The 24,253-nt window shown below is 40.5% G+C and overlaps 4 protein-coding genes across 5 annotated transcripts; 2 read left to right on the forward strand and 2 right to left on the reverse strand.

Annotated features, from left to right (window-relative positions):
• The first annotated feature begins 392 nt into the window (after positions 1 to 392).
• Positions 393 to 6,996, forward strand: LOC6563468 (eukaryotic translation initiation factor 2 subunit 3). Of its 2 annotated transcripts, XM_032736761.2 has the most exons (5): positions 393 to 570; positions 1,184 to 1,358; positions 5,220 to 5,456; positions 5,522 to 6,395; positions 6,485 to 6,996. In XM_032736761.2, the coding sequence occupies exons 1-5, from the start codon at positions 505 to 507 to the stop codon at positions 6,558 to 6,560; spliced, it is 1,428 nt and encodes a 475-aa protein (XP_032592652.1). In that variant the 5' UTR covers positions 393 to 504; the 3' UTR covers positions 6,561 to 6,996. The 2 variants fall into 2 exon arrangements, with proteins under 2 accessions (XP_032592652.1, XP_032592653.1); XM_032736762.2 differs by lacking the exons at positions 5,220 to 5,456; positions 5,522 to 6,395; positions 6,485 to 6,996 and adding an exon at positions 2,859 to 5,010 and having other exon boundaries at positions 406 to 570.
• A 2,274-nt stretch (positions 6,997 to 9,270) lies between these two features.
• On the reverse strand, positions 9,271 to 16,349 carry LOC6563467 (putative mediator of RNA polymerase II transcription subunit 26). The gene is given in 5 exon segments (XM_032736760.1): positions 9,271 to 9,465; positions 9,941 to 10,920; positions 11,647 to 13,627; positions 13,691 to 14,105; positions 16,230 to 16,349. Coding segments are annotated over 5 exon segments (3,504 nt in total). The 5' UTR covers positions 16,273 to 16,349; the 3' UTR covers positions 9,271 to 9,380.
• A 1,462-nt stretch (positions 16,350 to 17,811) lies between these two features.
• LOC6563465 (putative ammonium transporter 2) lies at positions 17,812 to 20,031 on the forward strand. The gene is made up of 3 exons (XM_001989491.2): positions 17,812 to 18,321; positions 18,474 to 18,869; positions 18,941 to 20,031. Exons 1-3 carry the CDS (start codon positions 17,876 to 17,878, stop codon positions 19,851 to 19,853), a joined length of 1,755 nt encoding a protein of 584 aa, XP_001989527.1. The 5' UTR covers positions 17,812 to 17,875; the 3' UTR covers positions 19,854 to 20,031.
• Positions 20,032 to 20,065: 34 nt separating this feature from the next.
• LOC6563464 (heat shock 70 kDa protein cognate 4) lies at positions 20,066 to 24,150 on the reverse strand. Its single transcript, XM_001989490.3, has 2 exons — positions 23,897 to 24,150; positions 20,066 to 22,346 (listed from the first exon to the last, which is right to left on the reverse strand). Exon 2 carries the CDS (start codon positions 22,344 to 22,346, stop codon positions 20,388 to 20,390), a length of 1,959 nt encoding a protein of 652 aa, XP_001989526.1. The 5' UTR covers positions 23,897 to 24,150; the 3' UTR covers positions 20,066 to 20,387.
• Between the last annotated feature and the right edge of the window lie 103 nt (positions 24,151 to 24,253).

Here is a 24,253-nt window from a genome sequence, read left to right on the forward strand (position 1 = left end):
TGAGTTACTCTAAAGAAAAGTGTTACTTTATTCTAAAATGCGTTTTAAAAATGATTAAGATTATGTCGTATATTTATTACTCTTTCACTTGCAGTTTCTCATTGACGGCAACATATGATAGGGTTGCAAAAGTGATGCATCGGTGCTTGAGACAACAAAACATCAATGCTTGAATTAAATTTAAATATATCTCATATATTTTCTAGAAAGGCATTTATTAAAATAATATAATAATAATATATTATGATTGCTCATATTAAAAATTATTTTCAATGTAATTAGCAACGATAACATTGTAGAAAATATTTAGTTTTGAATTCTGGATCTGGTTCCGTAACTAAAGTAGTTCATTTAGTGTGCGACGGCTAACAACACTTAATAAATTACAAGGCATTTTCGGTCCTTTACAACACGCGCGGACAACATTTAATGTCGAGGTGTAAAAGAGCTGGCCCATTAATTTTATAATTTTATATAAAAAGCGTTTTTAAAAATATTAAAAACATGGCCACGGCTGAAGCTCAAGTCAATGCGAACACAAATTTGCAAAAGCAGGACCTTAGCAATTTGGTGAGTGCGCCGGACTTATCATCATCGAATCGATGACAGACAAATATACGCGTCTTCGCCGTTCCTTTTTGGACGCCGCAACCTAAAACAACGGGGAGCTGCCACGAAGCGGCCATTTCTTTCTGAAAAAGTGTTTGCGTTGTTCGCACAGCTACGCAAAATGCATTTTACAAACTTTGTCATGGCAAACAACTTGATATTGTTGTTGTGCTCTGACTGCAAAAGCCTCCCTAAAAGAATGCAGCACGTGGCGTTAGCGGCTGCGATTTGCCAGCATATTTAGCATTTTCTGCAATGTGCGCCATTTGGCATATGTTTGCAAAGTGTTTGACAATGTTTTGAGCGCATTTTGATGCATTTATTAGTTATGCGGCTCAACTGTTGCTACAAAAGCTGATGCAATATACATTTGAATCTAACCTCAAAATGTACGGCTTTTTCTACGCACACTCATGCCACATAAATAGGCATGTACCGTTTGTACGTGTGTGTGTGTGTGTGTACATGTTTGGCGGTTTGGGCGTGATTTTTTTTGTTAAAATTTAAAAGTGCACCAAGTGGTCTATTTACTAACATATTTTCTTTTTTTTTATATTTGTTTGTGATTTTACAGGAAATCAGCAATCTGACGCCTCTGTCAGCGGAGGTGATCTCGCGCCAGGCAACAATCAACATTGGCACAATCGGTCATGTAGCCCACGGCAAATCCACCGTCGTCAAAGCCATTTCTGGAGTGCAGACTGTCCGCTTTAAAAATGAACTGGAACGAAATATTACAATTAAACTCGGTGAGTGTGGTTCTTCTAAAACATATCTGTCTCTTTCTCAACGCTGCTGGAAAGACACATTGTTCAACATTACTGATTATAAATAAAAAAAACAATTGCAAAATTCCGAGTGTCATTCCACCAAAATCTAGCTTAAGATATTGCATTTGTCATTGTTATTTGATAAGTTTAATAAATGGGCTTTTATAGCTATGGGCAAATACCGTATTGTTTTATATCGAATAAAACATATATTTATAAGATACTAAAAACAAACACAACTAAAATGCTGACGACGGCACAAAGCGCAAAAGATCAGTTTTCATTATCGACAAGAAAATTGAAAAAGTGTCTTCTGTGTTTACCTAAATTCAAAATACCGATCTTGAAGTTTAATTAAAACCCCATTTATATCTATACATATAAAAAAAAAACAATTTATTTTTAAATGAATAATAATGAATATAACTGACATTAAATTATTTGCAATTTAATTTGTTAATATAAAATTATACATACTACCTTTTAAAGTTCGCTGTGATATAAGTTTATTGTAAAACCTGGAAAGAATCATTTAAATATTGTTAAAGTTTTGTTTTTTTTTTTCTTTGATGTTTTACCGTGGTATTATCATATTTTTTTCAAGTTTGGAACGCATTTAAGGAAATGTCTCCGACCCTATAAAGTATATATATTCTTTATCAGCACCACCAGCTGAGTCGATATATTCATGTCCGTCTGCCCGATTTTTTATCTTTTATGTGCATAACTCCCTCAGCTTAAAGGCTATCTTAATGAAACTGGGTATATATCCGTCTTTTGTCCTCGTTTCGCTCAAGACATTGGGGGCGATAGGATCGAACTTTTATATTATATAGCTGCCATAGGAACACTATTTTAATCATAATATCCAAACTAAACAAACAAATATGTAATAAGCTGGAATTTAGCAATTGTTAAAAGCGAAAACAAATTGTTTAAAAACGAAAAACAAAGAAGCAAAGCTTTTGACATATTGTATATTTTGGTGCTCAAACGAAGATTATTCCAAAAATTTTCCACTTAACGGCGTATTTTATGTTTTTTTTTTTTGTGTACAATTAGTTTTAAGTGTCGTTTCATTTTGGATCGAAGTGTGTGTTGAGTGTTCTGTAAATGATTGAAAAACAAACAAACATGATTTTCTGTAAAAACTTAAATTGCTGGTTTAGACTCCCAAAATACCAAACAAAAGGAAAAAAAAAAAACGCATTGTGTCGTCGCCTTTAGTAGTTTAGATTAGCTATTTAAAATATTTAAATAATTATTTTCTTAAATTGTGTCTTAATTCTGTACACTTTTTGATTGCGTAAGATTTGTTAGTTTGTTAAAGCTTTTGCAAAATTTAATTTCATTGATTTTTGATAATCCAGCAATTTAATTAATTCAGATCATCTTTTTCTTCTTCTTTTCGATTTTCGTTTGCACAACGACGCGCGTTAAACCACAAAAAAAATCAAAACCCAAAATTGTCATTTGCAGAACGCTTAAGCGAATCGAAAATCCAAAAGCTTGTGCACTCCAAGCAGAAGCGCATTGCCTACGAAATGAAGCAGCGTCGACTGCTCAAAGGCCTTGCCCAGCGCAGGCAAAAACAGCAAAAGCAATGCCAAGGAAGCAGCCGCATGGACTTGTTGCCACAGCCGTCTTCTTCCCACAGCCATTTATTCGCACATCACACAAGACCTAGGCGCAGTTGCAGCCAGAGCTCGCTCAGTCCCAGCCAGAGTAGCGGTTATGGCAGTGTTTTGGGCTCGGACGAACACGATGCTATTCTGGGATCACAACGCATTCCAGCTGCCGGTGGTATGCAAAATAATACTCTGAAGCGACGACGCAGTACCCGATCTATCCCCGATATACAATTGCCCGTTCTGAAGATCTCCAAAAACAATGAGGGTGTGCCGATCAAGAAGCCAAAAGGCGAGCACGTCGTGGAGCACATTCAATGCGTCGAAGTTGTGAATTACGAGCCCGTTTTCTTTGTCAAGTGGTTGGGCTTTGACAGCAGCCTGAACACCTGGGAAGATTTTGTTAATCTCTCCGATTGCGTTCAACTCGAGCATTTTGTTGACCGCCAAACCCACTTTTATAAAGTGTATATTGACGAAATTGTGGGCAAGCTGGAGACACAATTGGCCAATAGTCCTCCACTTGATTTAAGCAGCATTAACCTCAAGCAGGATGTGGATAACTATGAGCCCTTGCCCTTGCATTTAGATTTAATACTGCTGGCCCAGTACGTTGCGGCTGGCAGTCGCAGTCAACGCGAACCGGAACGCATTGGCAAGCGGGCACTGCGACGCCTTCAACTCCAACATTGCCACCATGCGCGTCGTAAGCAGCTGCTGCAGCTGGCTGAATTCGAGAGCCGCATGAACAGCATCGAGATGCCAGCACCGCCCATTCGTGTGCGCAACGATGTTGATCTGGACACCATCGATGCAAGTTTCGTCTACATACAAAAGAACATATTGGGCGCTCTGGTGCCACGGCCTGGGCCGCCCATTGTCGGCTGCACTTGTTCAGTAGAGTGCAACTGCAGGAGTAGCTGCTGTTCCCGTCTCGCCGGCGAGCTGTTTGCTTACGATCGGACAACGCGACGCTTGCGTCTACCTCAGGGCAGTGCCATATATGAGTGCAATGCTCGCTGTAAATGTGATGCCAGCTGCACAAATCGATTAGTGCAACACGGACGCAAGCATCCGCTGGAATTGTTCAAGACGAGCAACGGAAGGGGCTGGGGTGTACGCACACCCCAGCTGCTGCGCAAGGGCGAGTTTGTGTGCGAATATGTTGGCGAGATCATCACCACCGATGAGGCGAATGAGCGCGGCAAGGTCTACGACGATAGGGGACGCACGTATCTCTTTGATCTGGATTACAATGCGACTGCGGAGAGTGAATATACCATTGATGCGGCTAATTATGGCAACGTTTCGCACTTTATCAATCATTCGTGCAATCCCAATTTGGCTGTGTTTCCCTGCTGGATTGAGCATCTGAACGTTGCACTGCCGCATTTAGTATTCTTTACGCTGCGCCAAATTAAACCTGGCGAGGAGCTCAGCTTTGATTACATACGCGCTGATAGCGACAATGTACCCTATGAGAATCTATCGACAGCAGCCCGCGTTGAATGTCGCTGTGGCGTCGACAATTGCCGCAAGGTGCTCTTCTAGACGACGTCACACAAGCAATGTCATAATCGTTTATCGCATGTGTGTTCAATATTAATTAAAATGCTGAATTATAGTTAGACTCTTAACCGATAATAAACTTGACCCAACTTGAACAACAGACAAAGAATAAATAAAACATTGAACAAAATATGTTCTGTTTATTGTTAATTATAGAATTCCTAAAAATTTTTGCAACGGAGAAAAGCAAGTTTTGTGTATCTGTGTATTATCTCTTATCGTTTTATAGTTTTCCTTTTTTTTTGCCAAAGTATTATACATTTGAATTAAGAGCTTATTGAAATTGCTCTCTGCATTTCATTGAATTTTAAATTTGTCCCATTATGTTTGATTGCATATAATTATATGAATATTTATATGTGTATGCTCTATATGTAAATTGTGTATTTATAATGTCCAATTTATGTCGATTATAAAATAAATAAAAATATTGCAAAAAATGTGTAACTTTTATCTTAACTGGTTCAGGCATATTAAGCAGAGTCTGTTTCCAGTCTCTATTGTCAATTTGATCAGATTTGATTTAAATAATTTGTAATTGGTATCACTGTAAACAGCACGAAATTATTTTTGCTGTTAACTGCTAATTTAATATTGATAAAATCTTAAATTTGACTTTTGCTAACAAATCTTTGCATTTCAGGATATGCCAATGCAAAAATCTATAAGTGCGATAATCCCAAGTGCCCACGCCCGGCCAGCTTTGTATCGGATGGCTCAAGCAAGGATGACAGCATGCCATGTGCACGTCTCGCCTGCTCCGGTCGCTTCAGATTAGTGCGTCACGTGAGCTTCGTCGATTGCCCCGGTCACGACATTCTTATGGCAACCATGTTAAACGGCGCCGCTGTGATGGATGCTGCACTGCTGCTTATTGCCGGTGATGATTGAGTGATTAATACAAAATCTTAAAATTACTAACATTGTATATTCGTTTTCTTAAAGGTAACGAGTCGTGTCCACAACCACAAACCTCAGAGCATTTGGCTGCCATTGAGATTATGAAACTGAAACAGATTTTGATATTGCAAAATAAGATCGATTTGGTTAAGGAGAGTCAGGCCAAGGAGCAGTACGAGGAGATCACAAAGTTTGTGCAGGGCACCGTCGCCGAGGGTGCTCCGATAATTCCAATTTCGGCACAGCTGAAGTACAACATCGACGTACTCTGCGAGTACATTGTTAACAAGATTCCTGTGCCGCAGCGTGATTTCAATACGCCGCCCCGTTTAATTGTCATACGATCCTTCGATGTGAACAAACCTGGCTGTGAGGTGCAGGATCTCAAGGGTGGCGTTGCCGGCGGCTCCATATTGAGCGGTGTGCTCAAAGTTGGTCAGGAGATTGAGGTGCGTCCTGGTGTTGTCACCAAGGACAGCGATGGCAACATCACTTGCCGTCCCATTTTCTCGCGCATCGTCTCACTGTTTGCCGAACAGAATGAGCTACAGTATGCAGTTCCCGGCGGCTTGATTGGTGTGGGCACCAAAATTGATCCCACACTCTGCCGTGCCGATCGTTTGGTTGGTCAGGTGCTCGGCGCCGTTGGCAATTTACCCGACATTTACATTGAGCTGGAAATTTCATATTACCTGCTGCGTCGATTGCTCGGTGTGCGCACCGATGGTGACAAGAAGGCCGCACGTGTGGAGAAGCTGCAACGTAACGAAATCTTGCTGGTCAATATTGGATCACTCAGCACTGGCGGGCGCATCTCGGCCACCAAAGGTGATCTGGCCAAGATTCTGCTCACAACGCCCGTTTGCACGGAAAAGGGTGAAAAGATTGCACTTAGCAGACGTGTGGAGAATCATTGGCGGTAAGTGACTAGCAAATGTTTGTAGTTGCTATTAATACTAACTATTAAGCTGGCAAAATATTGAACGAAATTAATTAATCCTTTTACAGTTTGATTGGCTGGGGACAGATCTTTGGTGGCAAGACAATTACGCCCGTTTTGGATAGTCAGCCAGCTAAGAAGTAAGCAGGGACCAAGGACCGATAAGCTACCAGACCCGCTCCGAATTCAATATTCAATCTAAGCGTTTCAAAAGTGTGTGTGTGGGTATATATATATATATACACAAGATCGCAAACGATTCTATCGTTTGGCCAAATTGCTGATTTTGTTCTTATTCGATACAACGTCTCCTCCTCATCATCTTCAAATTCCGCGTCGTCGTCCTCCTTCACGTCCGTTTATAGCAAAACAAACAAAATACGAAATAGAAAGAAAAAGAGAACCACTGAAAATATTAATGCATACATACCTTAAATTATTTAATTTTGTATGTATATAAAAGAATTTTGCTGCGAAATGTTATGCAAATATAGCAAATCCAAGCATTACAAGAAACTAATAGGTTATACCATACATATTTTATAAAAACAAACTGCAAACAAAACAAAAACAAATCTGATATATCGTAAAATTGTTTTTATGATTTAAATACAAAAAGAAAGTAAAAAATGGTATGCATTTTTACATTTAAAACTACAATATACCGTTGTTTTCATGCGTGGGTTGGAGGAACTATTTGAAAATGAATATAGTATTTGTACCCCAAAAATGTAAACAGAAAAACTTCAACAGTTCATCAACTTTTCATTATAGATCTTTTTATTTGTTTAAGCATTATTATTACAAAGTTCACATTATCGTTTTTGAAACATGATCATTTATAATTTGTTAAATTACATATTTTGAAACATTCTTTTTTTATTTTTAATTTTGTATCGTACTTGATTTATTACCTAGCGCACACTAATTTAGTTGTAAACTACTATGTATTGTATGTTTTCTGTTTTTTGTTTGCTTTTTTATTTTGGTTTACTGAAATTATTTCAATATTAATTAGCTTAATTAATAAAAATTCGTACTTAGTCGCGATTCACATAGATACGTTGTGTTTGTTATTAATTTGCTGAAAACGTTGTTTAATTAAATACTATTGAGATTGAGTAATTGTTTGTAATACTTTTCTTCAAATATCTTCCATCTTTAGGAAGAACACGTCTTGCGTTGTGGTCAAGTACGCTTTGAGCATTTTATATCAGGAAATCTTTCTTGTAGTTTTGCTGAACACATTTCGAACCAATGCAAATACATAGTAGAATGTATATTAAATTGTACAATTAATATTCTATAAAATTGAGTGACTTTTGAACACAATTATACAATTATGAGCAGACTTTTCCCGAATGCGCTTAGACATTTTCGCTATGCATTCCATATAACTGATAATACCTATTAGTTCAAAGTTCAAAGCTCTTTTACAACAAAGGATTTTGTACAAAAAAGTGACCAATAATTTAAAAGCAACTCAAATAACAGTTAAGAGTAATTTGATGTTTGCGTTTCCTTGTTATTTCTTTGGCATTTCTATGTGAAGCTTAGCCTAATACCAAAACTTCAGTTTTCATTTTTTTTTTTGTTTTTTTAATTGTTAAAAAAAAGGATCTCTTACTTAAAATAAGCGACCTAAGCGACAGCTTTGGAGAACATTTGAGAACCTAATTTTGCTGCTTTGCTATTTTGTTTTTAATTATATATATACCATATTTCAATGTAACTTATTTAGTTACATTTGAATATGTATGCGTTTCTTAACAGATAAAAATGCAAGACGCACTTAAGAACAATGCGTCCATTACGTGTGCAACATTTGTTTTGAATATTTGTCATAAGTCTGTGTGGTATTACATATTCCTAATAAATAATATTGAATTGATTTCGTAAAACACACAAAAAGAAGAATACCATTTTATACATATACATATAACAAGTACATTAGTATTATTCCTTTAACAAGAAATCAATCTAATAATATGTATATATATTTATTTAAAGACTTACATACATTGAACACCTCAAAGTGCTGTTGGTTATCCTTGCGTATACTTATTTTATAACACATAAAATTATCGTTTTTTAACTAATTCTGCTTCTTTAGCTATTTTCTTAAGTTTTTACATAGTTGTGTACATTTATATGGTATTGACATTTACATTTAAAGTTTGTGTGGTTGTGAGTGTATTCCGTATTCATGAATGTCAATTCATTTCGATTTGTGCTTGGGGGAAATGACACTTTAACTTGGTCAGCTTACATACATGTAAAAGTTATATTATCGTACATACATAATACAATCTATTGACAGTTAACATTGGCAAAATTGGAGTTCGTTTTTTTTTTTATTTCAACTGGCTACCTAAAAGTACATATAAATGAATAGTCTATATATCTATTGTAAGTTGACAGATTCAAATTACATTCATATTATAAGCAGCTCCTCCAGTGAGATCGACTTTGTTATAAAATCTGTCTTTTTTTAAACTTTTTTTTGTAACATATCGAAATCTTTAACAATTTTGAGTTTTTCTCTAACGGTTTCAATACTTTTGCAACACTGTAAATATCATACAATTTGATTTAATTACATAGATACCATTATACGTACACATGTGCTGAATTAAGCAAATTTTTCTTGCCAATGCTGTTTATCATAACTACTATATATATATAATATCTAGTTCTGTGTTGTTAGGTTAATTTGTAAGTACATACAGATATATTATAAGTATACTTAGTTTTAACACATCTTTTTTTTTACATATATTTTCGAATTAGTTAATCAGGTTTTATCTATATATATATATATATAAATTACATATACATATGTATATATGCCAATTTTGGGATGTGCGTGTGTTGGAAATATATAGAAGCCTACGTTTTCTTTATGATGCACAATTTTGGCATTTGAGGGTTTGGTGTGGCATCTTAAAGAAAATGGCTCATATCTCATTCGTTGACATCCTCATCTGAAGAACTGGCTGCGGGTATCGTTGAGAATTGCCACGCCTCGCGATTGTTATTTTTGCTGACACTGTAAGGAAATCTCAGGTATTAATTGGTGATTTAACTTATTTATTTAAACAGATAAAAAGATTTTAAACTAAGCCATAGTCCAATTAGATGTTTAAATAATTTAAATTAGATATATGGATGCAATTAAATTAATATCACTTGATGGTAAATTTAAATTAAGTCTTCCATAGAAATTAAATATTTTATAATTAAATACTACTTAAGCCTTTAAGATTTTAAATCAGTAGCAATTAGTACATAGTTTAAACTATTTTTATATTAAATTGACTAAATTTGTTTTTAACAAGATTTTAAACTTAAAAAACAAAATTGATATTTCCTTAAAATTGATTCAACATTTTGTATTAAATGGAACACAATTAGATTGAATTGGAATTTAGTTGCAAGTTAAAAAAAGTTTTATACTAAATAAAAAAACATTAAATAAAATAAAAAATGTGTAGAGCTATGTGATTTCAACTAAAGATACACACCCATGCTTTTTGGCATTGCTGGGCAGCGTGTGCGAGCTGCGGTAGTAGCTGTCGTGGGGCTCCTCTTTGGTCTCCTCCAGCGATTTGCGCTGCAGCGTCATGGTCTCTTGTGGCGTTAGAGAGGATGCACCACCACCGTTTAGCTCAGCATCCAGATAGTATTTGGCACTCTGGGCAATTTTACAGTTCTCGCATTCACTCAGATAGTCATCATCCAGACTGGTGTCGTTGGGTAAGAAGTGCTCGTTAGGATTCAAACAGTTCTTCGATGTGGTGCACACGGGTAGCTGCTTGCCGGGCGTGACACTACGTCCTCTCTGCACCTTGGCCGTCAGCTGCGGATAGCTGGGCATCTGGCAATGGGCAATGGCCAGAGTGCTATTTGTGGGTGCTCCACTTGATGCTGCTACTGCAGCTGCAGCGGCTGACTCCCGTTTCACGCGCAGTATTTTTGGCAGTGTGGTGCTTTTGCTAACTGCAGCCGCCTTCTCGTTGTTGTTTTCCACCGGGGGTATGCTAATCACCGAGGGCACCTTGCTGACAACGCTCTTGATGGTGCTATTCAGCGAGATCTTGCCGCTAATGTGCTTGGGCAGCGTATAGGTCACATGATTATTGGCGAGCGGATAAAATGTACTCGAGTTTATTTTGCCACCTGCCGACTTCTCGCTGCAACTGGCCGACGGACTGGCGGGGGGCAGGGTCAATGTGGGCGTTTGCTCCTTACGCTGATGCATGCTGCTGTTTGTGGATTTGCTCAGCGTATAAATTGTGGCCACAGCATTGTTGTTGCTGTTGCTGCTGCTGTTGGTTGCTGTTGTTGTTGTGGCTGTTTTTAAATTCGTTAGGCTTTTATAAAGTTTCGGTGGTAATTGTGGGTTGCTTTGATCGTTGTGTTGTTGCTGTGGTTGCTGCTGTTGTTCTTGCTGGTTATAGAAATGTGGCTGATGTTTCTGCGTCAAACTCAAGTAGGCATCAACCTGTAAAGAGCGCTAACGTCGATTAGCAAAAAGTCAAATGGCAAATAAGCTTTTTTATCATGGAGCATGAAAACAAATGATAACTAGAAAATTTATAATTGGAATTTGGATCATTTTAATGCCGTTCTTTTCTTTAAATATGTTAATAATTCTGTTCTGTAAAATATATCAATTATTATACATTTTTGAACGTCTATTATAGCAGAAAATATATATGCGATAGTAACCTAACATTAATTAAGGATGATGCTTTGAAAAGTGTCACTCAAATCGGCTTATGTCTCATTTTCAAAAATGATTCTAATCGAATTCTAAATCATTTTATTAAGCTATACAACGGTATTTATTAAGCTATACAACGCTATTTGGAAAATTCGATAGTTTTTTGTCTGCAGAAAATGATGAACAATTTTGAAGAAAGCACTCAAATATTTATAGTAGTAAATAATTTTTGTAAATCTGATCTTTAAGAAATGTAACCAAAATAACTATTTTTTGAGTGCGTCACAAAGTAAACTTAAATATTACAAATAAATCGGAGGGGAAAATGGACGTGAGTAAGCAATGAATAGCAGATTATAGTTTAGGGAATATCTTATTGTATTTTACTGTCTGATTTTTATGAACTGAAAACATCTATATGCTAAATGCTATGATTTATAGAATTGCCACGTGAGGGACCAGAGTTAAGCATTCTCATGGGGATTACTTACATTTCGAACTCACCTTTCGATTCAAATAGGCGCTGGAGAGCACATCGACGCCGCCTTGGGCAGCAGCAGCACTGCTCGAGGCACTGCGTCCGCCGCCGCTGCTGCTGCTGCTCCGTGCGCGTTCAGCAGCGCTGCTCGAACTGCTGGAACGCTTCTGCACACGGCCGAGCACAATGGGCGGCGCACTGACATCCTCATGATGCTGCAACGGCGGCGGCGGAGTTATTGCCGATACATTGCCCCCAGCATGCGATGGATGTGGCTGCAGCTCATCGCCCACCTGTTTCGAAATGGTGGCAATCTTTGGCTCATGAGCACATGGATTACGTCCACCATTGAGCAGCTCCTGTCCGAGCTGTTGCTGCTGCTGCTGCTGCTGTTGCTGCAGATTTGTCGACGATTTGGCGCGCTGACCATAGGCCAATGTGGAGGCATTTCGGGTGCCAGCGCCGGGTGAGAGTGCACATGGATTGCTGCCCGTGGAGGCGAACAGTTTGCCTGCGCCGCTGAGGAAAGCATTTGCATTGGCATTGGCATTGCTGCCCATATAGGACATGGGTACATGCTGTATCGGGCACTGGCACATTGGTTTCTTGCTGGTCTTGTTGGCATCCGAGGAGCTAGTGCTGGAACTGGAGCTGGACTTGGGCTTCACACTGACAACTTGCAGCGGATCGGCGACGGCAAAGTAGCGTGGTATGGTGCGATGATAGCGACGCGAACTCGATGGCGTTTTGCTGCCATGCTGCGATTGTTGTTGTTGCTGTTGTTGTTGTTGGGATTTAAGTGCTGCATGCATCGGCATTGGCAGCGTTTGAGTCACCGAATCTGTTGTTGTGTTGCTGGGCGCTGTTGTTATCGTTGCTATTTCCATTGATGGCAGCATATCTATGGCCGGAGTGGACAAGGCTGCGGCCAGCAACTGTTGCTGCTGATGTTGCTGTTGATGTTGCTGCGTCATGTGGTGAGTGGGCGTGGCCAGCAGCTCGGCCGACGCTGGCAGTGAATGATAGCTGGCGGCACTGGCACTCGCATTGATCTCCACATCGGCTACGGTTAGATATTGCTGTTGTTGCGGCAGTGGCGGCTGCTGTTGCAACAGCTCCTGTGAGCCGCGTGGCGTACGTCGCGCTGCTGCATACGCCAACGAGTTGGATACGCTGCCCGCTGCAGCTGCAGCTGTCGTCACACTGGCGCTAATATTCAGATGACAATTCTTATAGCTGCACTCGCTGACAATCGGCTTGGGCGTGGGCATCGCTTGTACACAAATCGAATTGCTGGGCGTTGCTGCCGGCAATTGCTGCAACTGTTGCTGCTGATGCTCCAAGACATGCTGCTGCTGCTGTTGTTGCTGCTGCTGCTGGAGGTGTTGCTGCTGCTCGCTCTGTAAACTATAGGGCGGCTGATGATTCTCGCCAGTTGCTATTGTGGTAACGCCGCCACTGTTGATGTTTATATTGATCAGATTTGTGGTGCTTTGCGTATATTGATTCGACTGTGCAGCGGCAGCAGCAGCAGCTGCCACAGCGGCAGCGTTCAATTGGTGTGCGTGTGCGTGTGTATGAGATGTGGCAACTGGCACCAGTTGCTGCGTGTAGGCATGTGGATGCGGATGCTGTTGTGGCTGTGTGTGCAACTGCAGCGTATGTTGTTGCAAATGCTGCTGCTGCAATTGTTGTTGCTGCTGCTGCTGTTGTTGTTGTTGCTGTTGCTGTTGCTGTTGCTGCTGCTGTTGCACCTGCTGCTGCTGCTGACTGACACTGGCCACAGTCTGCCGCTGCACATGACTCGGCAAGGTGACAGTGCACTGTGCGCTTAGGGCCTCCGCCTGTGATATGGCCACAGCCTCCTCATAGGGTGGCGGTGCCTCGCCGCGTGGAAAATAGCCGCTGGGTGGCTTCCAGAGTGGATAATGCGTTGTGGCACCACCATACGAGTAATCCATAGCACTTAGATTGCCCTCCATATAGCCCATGTTGCCAGCAATATAACTGAAATACATATCAACTTCTATAAATATAAATTCGAATGTGATTTTCAAATTTGGAACTCACCCAATGCTGCCCACAATGCTGCGCTGATCCTCCGCATTCTGACGATTCTCGCGTGCTCGCATTTTACGCTGCCTCAAGCGATTCACCAGGAAGAAGAGCAAGGATAAGGAGAGAGTGGCCGTTATGCCACTGGCCACCAGTCAAATGCCAAAGTCGGTGCTGCCATCGCTGAACTGATCGTCCAAACAGATGACCTCACAGCAATTGTTGCCACTGCCAACAGTCTGGAAGGACTTGCACTTGCTAAACGCCTCGCACAACACCATTTTACAGGCCTTGGGCAGGCCGCTGTCGCAGATGCACAGACGGCACGAGTCTGGTCCGGGCATGTAATGCATGCCCGTCTCATACAGCTTGCCATTGTAGTCCCGGCAGTGGCCACCCTGTATGAGGCTCGAGCTCACCGCATTGCCATCTAGTGTACCAAAAAAAATAAAGCGGAAAACAAACGTTGATTTCAAACCAATATAAATTTACGGGCAACTATTTAAATGGATATTTATAATTGTTATAATATAATATTATAATTGCTATGTTTAAATTTGAAGTCAGCCAGACTAAATTCAGCAGTCAACTGCATGTGTAAAACTTATATTTTTATATTTTTCTATAAAGCTATATGCGCAGTGTTATCGAAAATCTTAACAACTTCTCACAAAAATATAAATAAAAAAAACAAGGCTTATAACAAATGAAAAGCTTCAAAGTGTATTGAAATATTTGTAAACTCGATTTTAGACTAAATTTGACTTTCACTTTGATATGTGGTAGCCTTTATAAATTAAAAGTTTCAACAAATAATAATATAAAAAAAAAGGTAAAACAATTTAACGTGTACTACGACGCCTTTAATTTCAATTTCAAATTTAATTTTTAATATTACAATTGATATTATTATCAAAAGTAATTAATTAATGCACTTAACAAAATGAACAAAATATATTTTTGTGCTACAGACATCTTATGAATTGTATAATAATTTTGTATATTATACAAACAACAATTAAAAATATTTAAAGGCAGTTTATCTGTCAAAAACCATGAGAAATGTTTGTATATTAAATATAACTCAAAAGTTCTACATCGTGAAAATAAGTGTGTCACAGATACTTCAACAAAAGTTCAAATAAAAGTATAAAAAGATACATTTTTGAATACATTTAAGCATACTAGTTCTGGAACAACTGTACGATTATTTATTTTGATACACTTGACCAAGTTTCGCAATGCCTGCTGATTTAACAGTTACAGTTTTTTTTCGCCCAAATACCAACGCGCACACACACACACATACACAAAATGCAGCAGGTGCTGTACCCCCGCCCCCCGCCCCCCCCCCCCACACCATCCACCAAAACACACACACACAGAAACACAAAGTAGACACACACGCACACACATGTATACAAAAACATGGCCATAACATTTATCACTTGAATAAAATTAAATGCAAACGCATTACTTTTCAAGATAATTTAAATGCTAAACAGCAAAAAGGAAATTCAAATTAAAAACAAATATATCCAGCGTTTGCAGAGTGAGGCAGGCCAGATAAATGGGAGGGAAGCACAGAGAAGGGAAAGGAAAGGGTGGAGGGGGAGGGGCATATTTTCGGTGCTGCAATAACATGCAGTGCACGACACGAGTGTTGGCTAACGGAACAAAACACGAGTGCGAACGGCTGGGCAGGAAACACACGAGCGAAAATGGCAAACAGCGTCCTCTCTACGCCCCCGCAAAAAATGGAGGAAAAAAAATAATGCCTTTCATGCGAGTTTCCAAGTGAAATTTTTGCGATACACACATACACACACACATATACACACACACATATACACACACACATATACACACACAAGCTACACACACCCAAAACGGCTCCACACGCACACAGTCAAACACACAGTAGAGTATACATACATGCAAAAATAAACACCATACACACCACCCAAAACAACCACCCACACACACACACACACACACACACACACATACATGTAGACAGAGCGCAAGCGAGCGAGGGAGAACGAGAGCGAGAGAGAAAGTGAGAGCGGAATGGGCACTAACGCAAAATTTTGCACGCCACATCCTTCGCAGGGCCCAGTGGAAAACTGTTATGCCCCCCCTCCTTCACAATTTTGCAGGAGTTTCTGCCTGAGAAAAAGAGCGCAGTGCAAGTGTATGCGTGTATATGTATATATGCGTGTGTATGTGTATTTGTATATGTGTGCCCCGTGTCCCATAAATTGTGAAACTCTGCTGTGGCCATGGACCATATTACAGTTATTGTATAAAGAGAACAGCAGTTGAAATTGATTTTGCTTGAGAAAAAAATATCACAATTTTCCCTTCAAGCCCGCATTTAATGCGTATGTGTGTATTTGACTACATTGTATTTCGTTTGTAAATGCTGCGAATGAGGAAAAATAAATATATAAATTTTCACTTAGCTGCCCTCTTTAGCATAGGAAGGATTTGCTCTATGCTCTATGCGTGTGTGTGTATTAAGTTTTTTTCAGTTTTCACTATGTCCTTTTACCTTTGGCATTTCCAATGAACGCAAGCACTGCCAAAAAATACATGTTGCTAGCGTCAATATGCACTTTTAACTGCACTGTTAACTACTATTTGTTGCTAGTCACACAGGATTTATTTGATATTTTCAACGGTTTTTAACGAACGTCCGAGCAATACCAACTAGTGCTAAAATTTATCTGTGTTACCGTCCTTGTAGCAACACGAAAATACTCAAACTCAATTTTCAAATTGCGTAAAATCCTGAAAATACCAAGTTTGACGCAAGCAGTACAGGAAATAACGTAAGGCAGTATGACATTAACGTAAGCCAAGGATATGACGTGAAGACGGAAAGTGTTTACGTATGCGAAGGCGCGGAATATTTACATGATCTATTAAAATTTAGCGTATTTATTGGGTAGATACTATCAGTAAGCATAAAATAACTATTTATGTATTATACTTAAGCTGACACCGAATCTTAAAGGATGTTGGGCTTAGAGCTTACGCTGATAAAGTTGCTCGACTTTTTAAAAGATTCCTGTTCCTTAGCTATGTTTGTTAATAGCCAAATTAACAAGAAATTAAAGAAAACTAAAGAAGTCAGCCAACAACTTTAATGTTAATTTCCCTATTGTGTGTAGAATTGTATCTACTATTGATGTTTGCTCCCTCGTAAGTAAAGTGCTTGAGGTCAAATTATTTAGTGTTTGATTATTTAGTAGTTGAATGATGTATTTATAAGTACGTAGCTGTCATATAAAATCAACCACATTGCAAAAATTTAAAATATCAAAATCTCATAATTGAAATTAATGCTAAGCGTGTTGTGTGCATTAATTTTGCAAAACGCTTGAAGCATGCAACGTCCACCAAAAACAGAAACAACAACAACAATAACATTAGCTTAATCGCAATGTCAAGTTCACAGTGTTAAACCATTGCTACAATGCTACAAATAAGAAGACTATGCCAAAATGATCGACTACAATATGTCCTTTGTACCAAAATATTTAATACATTTGTATAGAGACAATAGCACATCATTTCACCAGGAAAACAAAGTTAAATAATATAAATAAACAAACAGTGCATGCCAAATATTAGGAGATAAATCGGACTCAAAGCACACAAGGCCGATATTGATAATCGACTGAGATTATGGCATTTTATCTTATTTTGAGCTCGATTTGAATAGCCAGAATTGCTAAGTATTTTATAGATATAATATTTGCAGACTTAAAAAGATAGAACGAATCGTATTTAAAGGAAAATCTTGGTGTTGAATTCCTGATGCTGAATTAAAACAAAAATTTAATTAATTTATTAAAATAAGAAAATATATTTAAAAATATTAAACTTTATTTTGTCTAAAATTGCTTTTATAAGAATCGCTAAGAATAAATATATGTGCTTTACAGGGTCACAATTTTTACAAGGCTACCCTTTTTTTTTATATAGGGTATAATTAGCTCGTGCGCTGTCAACAACACGCATAGAAAATGTTGCTAAATAATTGAAGTCTCGGTGAGTGCTGCGATTACCAAGCATTTAAATCAAATGCATGTAATTTGATACTTTCCTTCCGAAAAACATTTACATGCACTTCACTAGTGGAGCAACTCACTCGAGCACCGGACGTGCAACACCGGAACTTATATTAAAGAAATGCCGTCGAAATTGGAGAATGCGACTGCGTCGCAGGTGATGGCCCTAAAGGGTGTGGTACGAAATAGCAGCTATGTGATTCCGGGTCTATATGATCTGTCGATTGAGGACACCAATTGGGTGCTCACCTCGTCCTTTATCATCTTCACAATGCAAACGGGATTCGGCATGTTAGAATCGGGTTGTGTTTCCATCAAGAACGAGGTGAACATCATGATGAAGAACGTTATTGATATTGTGCTTGGTGGTTTCACTTATTGGCTCTTTGGCTACGGCATGAGCTTTGGACGTGGACCCCTCTCCAATCCATTCATGGCCATTGGCGACTTTCTTCTCGATCCGCCCGTTGGCGATGAGCTCATGGGACAAATATTTGCAGCCTTCCTCTTTCAATTGTCCTTCGCGACAACAGCAACAACCATTGTCAGCGGCGCCATGGCCGAACGGTAAGCTCAGAATAAACATCTTAAATAATACTACATAAACAGAAAATAATTACATTTCTTTCGACACAAAAGTCCAGATCGAAAAAAATGAATACAGGTTTTACTAATATAATATTTAAAACATTCTATTCTCTTTTATACTCTTTTCACAGCTGCAATTTCAAAGCCTACTGTTTGTTCTCATTTCTGAATACGGTGGTCTATTGCATACCCGCTGGCTGGGTATGGGGTGAGCACGGTTTTCTTAATAATCTGGGCGCCGTGGATATTGCAGGCAGTGGTCCAGTGCATTTGATAGGCGGCGCCGCATCCTTTGCCTCGGCTGCCATACTTGGTCCGCGCTTGGGTCGCTATGCCGAGGGCTATGATCCCTTGCCACTGGGAAATCCGGTGAACGCGTGCATGGGTCTCTTTGTGCTCTGGTGGGGCTGGCTGGCCTTTAACTCCGGCAGCACCTACGGCGTCAGCGGTGCCAAGTGGCAATATGCAGCTCGTGCCGCTGTGATGACAATGATGGGCTCCTTTGGCGGCGGTTTTGTTAGCTCCCTGTAAGTAGACAGATTAATATTGTAAAACAAACGTTTTTATTCCATCTCCTGTTTATCATTTCCATTTGCAGTTACTCGTTTTGGCGCCACGATGGTCGCTTGGACATCATGGATCTGATTAATGGAGTTTTGGGCTCATTGGTCTCAATTACCGCAGGCTGTTTTCTATATCGGGCCTGGGAGGCGCTGATCATTGGAGCATTGGGTTCGTTGCTGTGCGTGTTGGCGATGCCGCTGTTTGATCGCATGGGTGTGGATGATCCGGTGGGTGCCAGTGCTGTGCATGGTGTGTGTGGGATTTGGGGTGTCATTGCCGTTGGCCTGTTCGCCGACAATCCTGTGCCGATGGACACGACCAAGGGACGCAGTGGATTGTTTAAGGGCGGCGGCTGGTATCTGTTGGGCATACAAACGCTATCTGCCTTCTGCTTGGCCTGCTGGGGCATCTGTTCGACGTTCCTACTGCTCTATGTGATCAATAAGATAGTACCCATACGCATGGATCCACACGAGGAGTTGCTGGGCGCTGATCTTACAGAGCATCGCATCCGGCACACGCAAATCGGATTATCGCGTGCTATTTCCGCACTGGCGCCTATTAAGATCGATCTGAATGAGATTGTCGGGGTTCAGCCCATTGGCATTAATCCGGGTCACGAGCGCAGCATTCAGCAGCTGCGCGCAGCGGATGATAAGCTGCAGCAGTGGCAATTCTACCTCGATCAAGTCAGTGGTACCGGCAAGAGACTGGGAACACCCAAGAAAACGCTGGAGCAGCAGCAGCTGGAATCGGATATAGCGATCAACATGAAGACAAAAACCGGCGCCAAAGAGCGAAGCGTTTTCAGCCGCAAATCGGTTCACATCCAAGACGACAACTGGATCCAGGCTCAGGGCTCCTACAAACCCAATAACAGTGAGCTGCCCTTCAATAACCATGTAACCAAGCTGGACAAGGATGGCAATTTCGCTTGGGTTGATTAAAAGGCCACGTCGAATCTAACGAATTTTTTTTTTTAATTAAATATAAATCTATTGATGGAAGGGATCCATTTTTAGAAGCCTGTAAAAACAAGTGAACTTCGTGCAACCATTTATTGCCCGTGCCCCAAATTTGGAGCCAAAAAACAAACTAACGCAAATCTAATTTAATTAATATTCTCAGAAGTCTATAAATAAAATTAAAACATAAAAAATAAATTTGCATTTCTCAAATTGATGTAGTTTATTCAAGTTAAGCAATATTGTTTGGATGATCGATCGATGTATGATGATAATAATATAATATATATGTATTATCTTAATTTAAGAGCAGTGTTTTGGTTTTTTCTTCTTTTTTTTTAGGAATTTTATGTTGCAGTTGTATTATTATAATATAACTTTCAAGAGCAGTTGTCAGTTGTTCTTGGTGGTTGTTGTGTGTTTCCTAATTTAGAATCCAAGTTAAATACGTGTGTAAAGTGTAGATTGATGTATAATTGGTTTATTGTGTGGTTGTGGATAGTGTGGGTGAGTTGATTAATCGACCTCCTCGATGGTGGGGCCAGCGCCGCCGGCACCAGCAGCGCCAGGAGCACCACCTGCGCCAGGCATACCGCCAGGCATGCCACCGGGCATGCCACCAGGAGCACCACCAGCACTCTGGTAGAGCTTGGTGATGATTGGATTGCATACGCCCTCCAGCTCCTTCTGGCGGTGCTCGTATTCCTCCTTATCGGCCAGCTGATTGGCATCCAGCCACTTGATCGTCTCGTTGCATTTGTCCATGATAGTGGTGCGGTCCGAATCGGCAATCTTGCTCTTCAGGTTCTCCTCATCGAGGGTGGCCTTCATGTTGAAGCAGTAAGACTCCAGGCCGTTCTTGGCAGAGATCGTCTCCTTCTGCTTGTCATCCTCGTTGCGGTACTTCTCGGCCTCGTTGACCATGCGCTCAATGTCCTCCTTGGAGAGACGACCCTTGTCATTGGTGATTGTGATCTTATTCTCCTTGTTGGTCGAACGTTCCAGGGCAGTCACATTCAGGATACCGTTAGCATCAATGTCGAAGGTCACCTCAATCTGGGGGACGCCACGGGGTGCGGGTGGGATGCCCGACAGCTCGAATTTGCCCAACAGATTGTTGTCCTTGGTCATGGCGCGCTCACCCTCGTACACCTGAATCAACACACCGGGCTGATTGTCCGAGTAGGTGGTGAAGGTCTGCGTCTGCTTCGTGGGAATGGTGGTGTTGCGCTTGATGAGCACGCTCATCACGCCACCAGCGGTCTCAATGCCCAACGACAATGGGGTAACATCGAGCAGCAAGAGATCCTGCACCTCCTGCGACTTGTCGCCGTGCAAGATGGCAGCCTGGACGGCAGCACCGTAAGCAACAGCCTCATCGGGATTGATAGACTTGTTCAGCTCCTTGCCATTGAACAGATCCTGCAGCAGGCGCTGCACCTTGGGAATACGCGTGGAGCCACCGACCAACACAATATCGTGAATGGCCGACTTGTCCAGCTTGGCATCGCGCAGAGCCTTCTCCACGGGGTCCATGGTGCTGCGGAACAGATCAGCGTTCAGCTCCTCGAAACGGGCACGAGTGATTGAGGTATAGAAATCGGTGCCCTCGAACAGCGAGTCAATCTCAATGCTCGCCTGGGTGGAGGAAGAAAGTGTGCGCTTTGCACGCTCGCAAGCGGTGCGCAGACGGCGCAGAGCACGCTTGTTGGAGGTCAGATCCTTCTTGTGCTTGCGCTTGAACTCCTGCACAAAGTGAGTGACTAGACGATTGTCAAAGTCCTCACCACCCAAATGGGTGTCACCGGCCGTAGATTTGACCTCGAAGATGCCGTCATCAATCGACAGAATGGAAACATCAAAAGTACCACCGCCCAAATCGAAAATCAACACATTACGCTCTCCCACCGCCTTCTTGTCGAGGCCATAGGCAATGGCAGCGGCAGTTGGCTCGTTGATAATACGCAATACATTCAGGCCGGCAATGGTGCCAGCATCCTTGGTCGCTTGACGCTGTGAGTCGTTGAAGTAGGCTGGCACAGTGATCACGGCATTGGTCACCGTCTTGCCCAGATACGCCTCGGCGGTCTCCTTCATTTTGGTCAACACCATGGAGGAGATCTCCTCGGGGAAGAAGGTCTTCTTCTCGTCCTTGTACGTAACCTCAATCTTGGGCTTGCCATCAACGCTGACAACTTCGAAGGGCCAGTGCTTCATATCGGACTGCACGGCCGAATCCTCGAACTTGCGACCAATCAGACGCTTAGCATCGAAGATCGTTTGAGTTGGGTTCATGGCCACCTGATTTTTGGCGGCATCACCGATCAAACGCTCCGTATCCGTGAAGGCAACATACGATGGTGTCGTACGATTACCCTGGTCGTTGGCAATGATTTCAACCTTGCCATGCTGGAACACACCCACGCAGGAGTAGGTTGTGCCCAAATCAATACCGACAGCTGGTGCTTTAGACATCTGCAATAAATCAAATGGGTCAATTATTATTAGTATATTTAGAGATTATTTTTAAACTAAAATTATTTTGAATGTCAACGAAATGTTTTTTCCAGTGAAAACAAAAGCTCTATATATTGAAAGCGGAAAATAAATCATTTGACTGAATAATCAAAGACTGCAGAAATTTAAAATTCCACCCATAAATAGACTGTGCAATCAATCTTATTGAATAATAAAAATAGCAATTGAAAAGCACAAGTGGAACCCATAAGCACACAAAATATCTATACATCTATTACGAAGGCTGAGGTTGCAACCCTGGTCACTAACGTTGGAGAATAACAAAAGGCAGTAAAAGTGATTTTCGCCTTCTAGAAATTTCCATTAATTTCTCATGCAACCAAAACTGGTTAGTGCTAATGTCAGCGTAGCACCGAAAACGGTGAAACAAACATATGACTAATTGTTATATAGCCGAGCCAAGCCACGTAAAGTACGAACATTGTGCTTTGTACGTTTGTAAGCACATACAGCTCAAACAAGATTATTTCAGAGATAACAATGGAGTTTTATTTTAGCGGCATCAGCAGCAGCAGCTGCTGATTTTCATCCACCGCATGGGACACAATGGCGAAAATTCTGGAATGCTTGAAACCACAAAAACGTGCACACACACACATAAATGTATGTGTATCATCTCATGAACGGAAAAAACGCCGTTGCCAGACCGATGGTCTACCATATTTCATATTGTGCACGAAAGAGACGACTCTATATACAAAACACGCGCGCGTCAATTCCATACACATGTATAAGTTGAGTTTTGTGTATTTTATTCCAACAGCGCGTGCACGCACACATTGAAAAGCCGGTTAGCAACGCCTGTTTAAATATAGCAAAATTAGCAAACTATATAAGAAAATTGTTTGGTTATACAATGTATTTTTAAAATACAACAAATGTTTGGGAAACTATTAATATGAATTCATACGTCAGCAATCAATCGTCATTATGACTCATGATATGAGTAGGCAAACGATTACTGGAATACGCATACGCGTGTGTGTGTGTGTGATGCGGCAAATTTTTTTTTTAATGGAATATTCCAGACCACTGTTGAAAAAAAAAAGAAGCTAATTACGCTGAAAACACGCACGTATATACATGTGTATGACTTTGATTATCTATTAAAAGAAACTAATGCAATGCTAATGTTAAATGACGCAATACATATGACACATGTAAATGCACACATACATACACATTCAAAGTACGCACGTACACCATCAGCTACAACTCTAAAGTTCAAGTATTGAGGTCATAAAATTTCCATACGGTAGAAATTTCAAAAGATGTTGCAAACAAAAATCCGATATTAATTGCAGCTAAGAATGCAATCAACGCGTAATTATTGATTAGAGGCGTAAATCAGAACATGTGAGCCAATGGAAATATTTCATTTCTTTTCTAGGCCAGCGCACGCGGTGATGAACACTGAGCACGTGCCACAACATGCAGCAAACGGAAAGTGTAAATGCAATTTTAAAATAATTTGAAGTAAAACTTACCTTTGTGTATTATTTGATTAGAATGTACTAAATATATGGGATAACCGTTTAATTGCTACTTCACTTCTTTGTTCCACTTAAATTTATTTCTGCCGAGTCGACACTCAGACGTTCGATCAAACTGGCACTTGTAATACGAATAATGATGGCGTACGATGGTACCTTTACTTATAAGCGCGTTGGTCTGCTCTGGAAAATTCTAATATTCCTAAATTCTCGATGTGGCAAGGCTGTCAAATAAAGCGGGTTGCTTTACTATCGCTCGATACTTATCGAAAATAATCGTGTGCTGTAGCCCTGTGACTGAAATGGCATTGCCATACTGTAAATAAACGCGCCAAATTTGAAAGCGTTTTG

This window comes from Drosophila grimshawi, unplaced genomic scaffold, assembly GCF_018153295.1.
Source record: "Drosophila grimshawi isolate 15287-2541.00 unplaced genomic scaffold, ASM1815329v1 contig_311, whole genome shotgun sequence".
Classification (NCBI taxonomy): domain Eukaryota; kingdom Metazoa; phylum Arthropoda; class Insecta; order Diptera; family Drosophilidae; genus Drosophila; species Drosophila grimshawi.